This window comes from Alligator sinensis, unplaced genomic scaffold (assembly GCF_000455745.1).
Source record: "Alligator sinensis unplaced genomic scaffold, ASM45574v1 scaffold382_2, whole genome shotgun sequence".
Taxonomy (NCBI): Eukaryota; Metazoa; Chordata; order Crocodylia; family Alligatoridae; genus Alligator; species Alligator sinensis.
Window position 1 is genome coordinate 604,994 of NW_005841978.1, and position 11,228 is coordinate 616,221.

Below are 11,228 nucleotides of genomic sequence, written 5' to 3' on the forward strand. Positions count from 1 at the left end.
TTAGCTGTACCTAGAAGCTGGGACTGGAAAAAAAAGTGGTTGTATGGGAGAACTGGGATCAGATTAACAGTGTGGGAAGTAGAGAGAGTATGACAGTTTGTAAAAGTAGGGTCAAGAGTTTGGGAAAAGACTATAATGGGAATCTAGGGTGAGAGACCAGGACCATAAAGTAGTGTACAGGAAAGACCAGGGAGTCTTCAAGCAGAGAGTGGGAATGACTTGAAGAGACTAGGGTGGGAAAGCAAAGAAGGTGGAAGAGAGATAGGATTAGGTCAAAGTAAACAGGGGGCAGGCTTGTTAAGAAAAAAAAAAAAAAAAAGAAGGGTTTATGACCATAACAGCACAGTCATCACCAAACACTAGAATTAAACCTAACATTTCTGATGCTACAAAATCTCTGAAATGTACTAGTAACATAGGCAGACAAGGCTCTTTGGGTGAATCTGACATCTTTTATTAGACCAACTTAAATAGTTGGGGGGAAAAAAAAATTAAGCAAACTTTCAGGTTTAAAAACCCTTCATCAGGCTGAGGAAGTCTCTGCAGTTGGTGTGTGTGCTCTTCCTGGATGGAATGGTGAGTGTTCCATCCAGGGAGAGCACACACCAACTGCAGAGACTTCCTCAGCCTGATGAATGGTTTTTAAACCTGAAAGCTTGCTTAACATTTTTTTTCAACTATTTAAGTCGGTCTAATAAAAGATATCAGATTCACCCAAAGACCTTGTCTGCCTATGTCCTTAGACCAACACGGCTACAACCTACACCCCTAGAAACATACACATACAATCCTTTCTACTACTTGGTCCATACAAACTATCATAACAAATAATTTTTTCAGTTATTTTGTCAGTTGAAGTGTTACAGGTCTCTGCTGTAGATTTCAAGGTTTGAATCCTTTCAATAAATCATGATGGAGTCAATACTATTCTCATGTTTGGGGTTTCTTTTTGTAAATTATACACAATAAATTATGCTAAAAAATTTGAGGTTAAAAGCCAACATTCAAAAGTTAGGAAATCAGGATTATGTGGAATTTTCTCTCTCCTGAAGCCTTAATTGAAGCTTTGAGTATTCAGGTCTTCTGCAAATCAGACCCTCAGAGTCTCAAGTGAGGCACTCTGTAAAAAAAATAAATTGCTTTAAGCAACTTGCTGAGTATTGTACTGGAACTGTGAGGCAGAGACAGGGATGACTTCAAATAACTCAGGGAAACTTTCAACTGCTTTAACCATGAGACAAATTATTTTTTTCATGCAATTCATTGTCTTGTTCACTATGCTGAATAGCTTCTGCAAGTACCAACTTCTAAAACAAACATGATAGTGCCAAACAAGACATCAATTTCCTTCACTACACAAGCCTGATTTGTCCCCAGAGCAGTTATGTGCATGAACTGTAACAGGGGTTCTATGTTAGTTTGCCCATGTGTTGATTCAATTAAGTTTTTATCATAAGACATATGCACAATGTGGCCAAAATAAGGTTGCATATGCTGTCTTAATTCTGGCATTTCATAACTTCAGAGTGCCTGGTTTTACAATCTTAGCACGCTTAACATTTTGGATGTTATATAATGTTATTCTGGTGATTATACTGTAATGTTACAGGGATTACAGAACATTATATTTCCATATCTATTTTTTTAAAAGGTATCTGGAAATGTAGGTACTGCCTTTTGACTAAAAGTGTGTTATTGCTCTATGACATGCAACCTACAGTGCAGGAAAGTTATTTCCAAATGGATAAACACAAGAGCTAAGGGGCAAATCCTATTCATTAGGGGTGTGCAAAGCAGGCAGTATTCAATCAATTCAGTCCAATTCGGGGAACAGTGATTTGATTTGCTGATTTGGATCACTGTCCTGATTCTATTCAGCTGAATCTGAAGATTTGGTTCTGATCCAGAGAATCAGCAATTCGGCCATAGACAAAGCTTTATATGTTTTTTCTATATACCTTGAGGTACCAGGCATGGCTTGTGAATGCTGAGATGGTGGGGCAGATGGAGCATCCCACAGGAGTGCAGGGGGGGTCCCCCCGTGAGCTCAGCAGCAGACCCCCACATGCCACCCTGACTCAGCAATCAGCCGTGGGGGGGGACCCCGGGTGGCCCCCCAGACCCAGGAGGTACCAGCTGCCAAGCAAGGGGGGTGGAAGGCTCCCCTTGTGCTCTGCCACTGAGCGTATGGGGGACCCCTCCATGTTCCCACAGGATGCTTCATCCACCTCACCATCTCAGCATTCACAAGCTGCACCTGGTACCTCAAGGGACTTAGAAAAAACATATAAAGCTGTGTCTATGGCCAAATTCATGAATCTCTCCAAATCTCTCTGAATTGATTTGGAGGCTTCAGATTCAATTCAGAGAGACTAATGGGTCTCCTGATTCGATTAGGAGATTTGGCCACCAAATTGGGCTGAACATCCTCCAAATCCAATCAGTGACTGAAGCTTTGCACATCCCTACTATCCATGCCACCTAAACCGATGCCCCACAAACTTATCTGTGTTGGGATACTGTTTTCTGAAGATCCTTTATGGTTGCAGAGGAAGATGGCATGTCTGTGATGACCCAATACTTTCCTGGACACTTGTGGCTTTGGTTGTTTTTTTGTAGCAGCTGTACTGCTCAGTGACATGTGCTAATGGAAACAGCATCTGCACTTAAGTAGTTTTTGGCCTAATCTTACCACTTGGGTATGGATGTTTTCCCTTTTAGTCTGCTTTCTGTAGAAAATTGTACATGAACAGATTGTGTGCATATGTGTATGTGCTCCTGCATGCATGTACGTGTGTGTGGTGTGCGTATGTCTGTCCATGTGTATACTGAAAAATTAGGTACATTTTTGGAATCATGGAGACGAGTTAAGAAATGGATTTTGGATTAAAATTAAAAAGAATGCAATAGGCAATTCTGACTGCTATAAGTAGAAACAGAACAGAACTATAAACTGTTAGGAAGGAAGGAAGATATGTAAAGAAATCTTGGGATATAGATAAAAGGTTATATGGAAAATGATTGTGTATAGCAAGAGTATTGGGCATATGATTTCTAAATCTCCTCTCTTGCTGGTGAAAATACAATCCCAAAGACATTCAAAGGAATTACCCCTGACATTCACTATCCCAGCAAGAAGAGAATTAGGTTTCCTTTCATATAAATGGTACATAAAGCATTAGAATGAGATTCTCTCCTGAATTCTGGGATAGATAAGCCAGCAGATAATTGTTCTAAAGACTGTTAGAGGCCTAGCATTCTTCAGCTTGCCCTTGAATGAACTGCTAAGCTTTTTACTGTTGGACAATTTAAATTTGGTGAAAAAAACTATAAATGAAAAAAATGACTTTAGTCAACTGAGCCTTCTGAGGATATCACTATGAATTTAAACAAAGGAAGAGACAGAATGTTGTCAGATACAATTAATGTTTCAGAGGTGATGATGGGTGGCTTTACATCTTTTCTTCCAAGATATGAGAATTGAACAAATTTTGAGGTCAACTTGAAGGATTAGATTTGGCAGCAGGGATAAATATGAGATTTGGGAGATTGTCTGAGGTTACAGTCTTAGCAGTTAGTTTAATATATCTAGAAGAAGCAACTTACTAAGTGAAGATCTGGTAGATCTAAGAGGACATGATTAGTTGGAGGCAGAGAGATTATAGAAAACAGCTGAAAAAATATAAATCATATCTAGCCAAAGAAGCTATATTGCAATTTTAATTCATACTGGAGGGTGGTGGATAGCCTGACAGGGAAGAAAAAAAGTGATCTGAGGCACAATGCAAGGACACATAATGGTGAAAGATCTAGCAGTACACTGCCAATTAAAAAGCAGAAGAATTGAAACTCAAAGAAAGGTCAGGATAGCAAGCTCTATGGGAAACCCACAAGCTCTCCTGCCTCATTTTTCCTTGAACTTGTTTTTTCCTTGCATTCAGTCTATTAGTGGCACTTTACCAGAACATGTAGAAAAAACAGCTGAAATTTCCTACAATTTAGCTGATATTGTATCTGTAATTTCAAGACAGTATCATATTTTGAGAAACACTCATAGGGTAATTTCAAATGCTTAAGTGGAAGGGGAAAGAAACAACACCAACAATGTCAACAAATATTCCTGTTTCTGTTTAGGGCCTTTAATTTGGTATTCAAGAGCAGAAAAATAGACCTAAGGTAAGGTAAAATATCTTACCTTATTAGTCTGTTCTTTCATTATACTTATTATTTATAATTTATAGAATGTTTTATGTAAATAAAGCACTTTACAAACACACACAAGGCAAGAGGCTCCTTTGAAGCCAGAGTTCACAATCTAATTTCTTTTCCTTTCAAAATACAACTCTTCCATCAGGACTGCTGTTAACAGTTTCATCAAGCAATGTAAATCTTCACGCATTACAATTTGGACCACAGCCTGAGACTTTTTGCTTTTTTTGTGCAGTGCTGAAGTACCTCTTATAGGAGGCTGCAGATATCTCATGCATGATCACTGAGCAGTATCATGGATGAGATTTTCACAGTTGCTTATGGAATCTAAATGCCCAGTTCCAGTACTATTACGTTTTATGAGATGTGTTCTTATATATCCATGTCCCTTAAAGAAGTATAACCTGTTGACAGACAGATAAAAGGGCAAAAAGCTAACATTTTCAAAATGGCCAAGATCCAGACTGCTAAAGGCAGTTGGGTTCTTAAGCGTGCAGATAGAACCTAGTAGGATTTTAATTGCCTAGGTACATAAATCCCATCGAGTTAGGTATCTAGGTTCTTCTGCAAATCCCACTACGTATGGCCCAGATTTAATATATATATATATATATATATATACACACACACACACACACACACAGGTGTTGCCCTGTTCATTGTTGTGATGTCAAACTAATTTCAAAGGTAACTCTCATGTTTGTGTGTGACCTAGGCAATTATGGTCCTAAAGGTCATAAACCACTGACTAATTTACAATAATTTTGTATACTGATGCAAATTACACCAGGTTAGGAAAGGACCAACCTGCAGCTTTCCCAGGATACCTCACATGGTATGTGACTACTACTGCACCTAGAGGGTGGGGGACACTGGCTGTCTCTAGTAACCACAGTGGAATGGACAAGGAGAAGCAAAACCTAAAGTGTTGTAACTTACCAGTTGAGTTTTATCCCCACTTCTTTCAAAGAGAATTCTTCACTCAATTGGGTAAGTTACCCTGAGTCTTCCCTTAGACCTGATGAAGAATGTCTTGCACTGAAAAGCTTGTATAACTTTATCCCAAATATGCAGTTACTGCAATAAAAGACATCACCCCCAAAGATCCTTGCCCCTGCTTTAGAGATTCATGTTGCCCATCATTTATACTTTTGTACCAATGTAATGGCTGTGTCATTGTGGAGGCTTTAAACAGGAGCTACAATAGCATGGAACTTCATACAACCTAATCTCGCTCTCCTAGGAAGCAGCTACCTTGTGTGGCAGTTTAATGCTCAATATGTTCCATCAGAGAATGTGTTTTCTCATGAATCTTAATAATACACTCAATAGGAAACTATGCAGTAGATAGATATCCAAATTAGCTAGCTCAATGAAACTTAGTTCAGGCATCTTTACGTTGTTGTACAGTCTCGAGTGTAAAAATACCTTTAGGTTTATAAGCCCCACAGCCTCAAAACTATTTAGTGCATTACTCCTGTTGAACTCAAGGGACTTAAGCACTTGGAAAAAAAACTGCCCAAAGTCTGTAGCACAAAGTGTTTAAAGACAACAAAATAAAACACATGAGACAGAGTGGTTATCTTTTAACTGCAGTCTTCCTGTATCAATTTTGTAAAAAGAAATATGCTGTATTTAAAACATTTCTCCTTTCGGTAAACATATCACTTCAAATAACAAAACCCAGGATCACACAAAAATAGATTTAGTATATGGTAGAGTTCCTTTATAATTATAATTTTATAACTTCTGTAATATGCAGAGGGAAAATCTTGGAGTTGGAACTGACAATGGTAAGAGTTCTGGAAGCATCACTTCTTGCGCCTCTATCTATCTATCCAGTTATCTATTGAGAACTGTATAGTGAAAAACTGAGGCGCCAAATCAAAACCAGTGCAATAAGGAAGAGACCCTAGAGCAGAAGAAAAGAAACCCTGCATGGTCTTTTTTAAAAAGACCCATATTTAAAGAATTAAGATGAGGGACAGGTGAAAGAGAAAGGAAGAAATTAAGTTAAAGTGAAACCTAGCCGAGCTTCAAACTAAAGTTTAGCCAATGCAAAAACTCAACATGGTAACATCATGTTGTGACATGTCAACAGAAAAGATGAAAACCACGTCTGTAATAGTTTCCCCAGATATAATTATGGAGGCAACGAGAGAGGAGAAAATGGCTACCAACACTTTTACTACCACTTTGTTTTAGACATCTGCAGATAGGCAGGTGTTTTCTATAGAGTGATTAAAACATTTTCTAGTTGAATATTTTTAGTAGTGATTTGTATTGCTTAGAATATTATCATTTTGCTATTGTCAGAGACTGGCATACACTCCAAATAAAGCTAGCTACATTAATATGCTGGGCTCCTATGACCCCTGCTGACTTTCTGCCCCTGGGGCAGGGGCTGGACTCGATGATCTTCTGAGGTCCCTTCCAGCCCTGATGTCTATGAAAACTATGAAATATTTTATGCCAATTCTAAATTGCTATGAAATCAAGGATGGAGCAGAAAAGCTTTCTCCATTTCTAAATCATTGGCATTTTGTGGCCTTAAGTGGTAAAGAAGGATTTCTCTCTCCTAAACACATAAGAAGTCCCTATGCTCCTTGCACCACATGTAGCTAGTAAGACTTCACATGGAAAGTGAGGATATGATTATAAAAGGCACTGGAAAATCCGTATTCTAGGTGATGTATGCTGGAGCTTGCAACAGAAAGCTCCATGCTTCAAAATTATTTGGTTAAATTTATTTTTTTTAAATGCCTATAACAGAAATAGAACAATTCTCTGCAGCAAAAACTGACACAAGCAGAACAGGCAACTGGCAGAATAAAAATGTCCTGGGCTTTGCAGTGATCTTTTATATAGTTGAACTGTTCAAAGTCCTAGCAAGAGCTCGTGTAGAAATCTAAAACAATTAGGAAAACTGATCCCTAATAAAAAATAAGCTATACAGAAACACTGCTCCCAAAGATGAAAAACCTGTTGACTGATATTCGACTTATTATCCAATGTAAGTCTTTAACACGCGAGCAAAGATATTGGTCCAGGTGCTGCTAATGAGGCTGAAGGGAATTATAGGAAAGGTAATTAAATGGGACTGAATGGTGAACATAGAGGACAAATAGTCAACAGATAATTAAGAACTTTAAATAGCATCCATTCATTCTGATTAAAGCACTAGGAAATTATTATTCTATCTTTTGTTTCAGAGAGGCCTTTAATTTGGTCAAATGACTTTTTTTCCCCAATTGGGTGCTTAGAGAAATATGGACTTGGCTCCAAACAAAAGCAGCATCTCTGTGGCCTAATGTTCCAAGGTACTAGTTAATGGAGAAAGGTATTTCAGTGGGGGAAAAATAAGTGGCATTATATGTAGGTCATGCTACCTAGCTGGTCCTATCTCCCTCCTTAGGCTCTTCGTTCCCCTTCTCCACATCATCTCTTTCCCATTTGCTGGATTGCTGGAGATGAAAGGGGATACAGCACTTATTGCGGTCTGACAAGCTACAGGAAAAAGCACATTGTTTTACAGACACAAGGGAAAATTATAATTTAAAGATGAAGGAAATTCTGCAAAAAAAGACAGACCATCAAAAATGCAGTAAGGATTTAGTGGCTTGCTTCAGACCTTGCACACAGATGAGATTCTGAGCAATGGCACACATTGGGGTATACCTTGTCACTCCTGCTGTTTTCCCTATTTAAAGATTCTTAGCAGAGCAAGTATAAATCAACTGAGACTGAAGTTTGGAACAAGCGGACATAAACAAACTCTGCAAATTGATGATGTATTACTGTAACTCACTCAGCTTCCAACATCTGTACTTGAAATAAGGTTAGAATTGAGGAAATTTAGTTATGCACCGGGATATGGAGTAAACATATTAGCAGACGTGTTCTCAGTGGGTGCATCCGCATGCGAGCTTTACGCAAGTTGACTAATTAACTCCACAGTAAAGTGTCACAGTCTACACATGTGCCCATATTAGGGCACAGTACATGAATTAACTCTGCCGTAGGATACATACTGACTGTATGTACTGGTCAGGGCCAGTACTATCCTACAGCAGAGCAGTTACATGTGCTCAAATGTGTAGACTGTGACAGGGGCTGGCTGGGGCACAAGGGTGCTACAGTGCAGGGACTTTTTACTGGCTAGCCCTGCACTGTGGCACCCTTGTGCCCCAGCCAGTCCCTCTGTTGACCAGTGCTGTTACCAACAGCCTGGAGCTGACCCCGCCAGACCTCCTGCCAGCCCAGGGCTGCTCTACCCCAGCTTGACATGCTGCAGACCTGGGCGCATGTGTAAATGCTACATCCAGGAGTAGCTGACTCCAGCGCCCTTGTTGCACCTATAGATTAAGCCCTTCTAAAGACGCTGAACTAACATTAAATCTCTCTTTTCTTGTATTTAACAACACTTAAATAGCTAGGAGCCAATGTTACAAACTTTAAAAAGGAATTAAACATAGGTGACACCTTCCAATAATAAGGGTTGAGAGTTGATTGTGTGGGGGGGTACCTTGAAGGAGAGTAAGATTATTACACATTGGTACTAGTTTCCTTTGTTCCTCACTTTCCATTGTTAACTCCTCCATAACTTTCACTACTATCAATATAGAAAACCAAAAAGGCTTCCCCTGTAACATGCAGTATACAAAAATACACATATGTATATATTATATTAACCATTAATATATTATATACATTTCATGTAATTTCTTTTTTGTATTGTCTAAAGACCAAAATACTGCTTCTTTTTTTTTTTGGACAATATAAAATATTCTCTTTACATTTAGATTTAGATAAATAGATTTATAGAAAGATTTTAAATAAATAGATTGGAATAACTGGATTTACAGAAATGATGTTTGGCTACGTTATGGTTTGCTTTTAATCATTACTTAAGTCTTCACATTTTCATTTATTCCCTGTAAAGCACACACTTTCAATACATAAAACACATTAACACTTTAAGCAAAAATATATACTGACCAAAACCAGACTATATAATATACACATTTTTTTTTTTAAATAAAAGGTAATGGATATGAGTTAGGTTCTTTATAGTAAGGAAATCCATAATCCACATCTTAACCTAGAATTTTTAAGTCTATTTTAAATATTTTTGTATATAAATAACCAGACACTTTGAAATGACCAGGAAGTAATGACCAGGAAACGCATCTTCATACAATTCCATTAGGTCTCATTAGCTCTTTGTGTATTTTGTTATCATATCACTCCAGTTACTTTTCCTCTTCTTTTCTTCACAGAGATACTCTGCAACTTGTTAGACTGCAAGTGATTTAAGTAAATCAATTAAGATTTAGGAATCTTTGATATAAAGACTGCTGTTATTCCCTAAAGCTATTATTGCAAGCTCTATCACCTCATTCTCAATTGATTTTGAGCTACCAATCTTCTTTGGTTATAGTTAGCATAGGGCAAACTTTACATCCCACGTTTAGCACTCGTATAAGCCTAGATCTAGAATAAAATTAGAAAGATCTCTGGTAAAATATCTTAGGAAACGTGTCAGAACTATTTTAAAAATGAGTATGGTGGCTTATTGACGATGACAGCACTACAGGTAAATAAATAGGCTCGGTACTTGAAATAACTTCTTGCAGCTTTCTAAGTTCTATAGCATAAGGGCATAGCCACTTTCTGTTTAATGTATTTTAAGTGGTCTTCTACTACATCTAGTCAGGTATAGTTGGATGATGGCTGATCACTGCTTCTGTATATTCAGGGACTACTATGAAACTCATCCCCATTTGCTAATCATAAATTTCTTTCCTCTCACTATTTTAAGTACACTACAGTAGACTGGAAAAGGAAATAAAATTGTATGTATTTTGTCACCTAAAACCTTAAAACTGTCCAAATATGAGTTTACTAATCTGGAACTAAATTCATGTTCATGGGGAGTAATAAAATAATATTAGAGTCCATTATTTCACTCATGCATTAAGCAATGCTTTTTAGATTTAGATCTCATTACTAGTAAAACTTTTTTCTACATTTAAAAATTATATTGAGCCACAACATTATCCTTTGTGAATAATGGAATACTTACACTTCTGTATTTCACAATGTATTCCAAAATAGGAGCTCCTCCATCATCCTGTTTAGTTATGCTAAGTTTAAAGCTCTTTCCACTGCCTGGCTGTCCATGAATTGATGGAGGACTTGGCTCACCTAGTCATGAGAAGGAAAAGAAGATAAATTAAATATTTCTATTGTATGTATTACTTACAATCAAACACAATTTTTCTAAGCAGTCATGTCACAAGCTTTGTGACACTAACACTATTGCTACTTTTAAGAATGTTCTGTAACAAACGGAAATAGAAAATAAAAGGAATTAAGAAGAAAAGTAGTTTGACTTTGTTTTGACACTTTTTCCTCTTTCAAATATAAACTCAGATTCAGGACACACAGCATATTAACAAAGTAGTTAAGATGTATTTGGTATACTGTTGTTAAGTTATTCAGTTCCAAGAAGAGTTGCCATTAGGGCTGTGCAAAGCTTTGGGTGTTGATTCGATTCAGAGGCAATTTGGCCCAATTTGGTGGCCGAATCTCTGAATCAAATCAGGGGACCAATTAAAAGGTCCTTATCAATTTGGAAAAGACTTGGACAGCTTCGGTGATTCGGGCAGTTCCTGCTGGCTGCAGCAGGGAGCTGGACCTGGACTCCATGCTGGAAAGTAGTGGGCAGGGGAGGGGGGAGCTGGAGGAGGGGGAAGGAGACCATGTGGGGGACCCCTGCCAGGCCCCATCCCCTGTCTGCTCCCCCACCTCCTCTGAGTGCCCCATGACCCCTGCTCGCTCTCCCAGCCCCCCCATGGCTGCCCCACTCAGCCCAGCTCCCGATTGTTTAAAAAAAAAAAGCCCCTACTCACCAGCTCCTGCCAGGTTTGTGGAGGGGGATCCCTGCTGCTCCCCACTGCCCCACACTGCATGGGGGGCTCTGCCACTAGCCCCCTGACCCCTGCCCCGTCCCCGCC

General features: G+C 38.6%; 1 protein-coding gene across 1 annotated transcript in view; it reads right to left on the reverse strand.

The window, feature by feature from the left end:
• The window catches only part of NCAM2 (neural cell adhesion molecule 2), a 260,790-nt gene that overhangs the window by 55,843 nt on the left and 193,719 nt on the right, over positions 1–11,228 (reverse strand). The window contains exon 14 of the mRNA XM_025200916.1: positions 10,295–10,416. Coding sequence (XP_025056701.1) covers positions 10,295–10,416 — 122 coding nt within the window. The remainder of the gene's footprint in view (positions 1–10,294; positions 10,417–11,228) is intronic.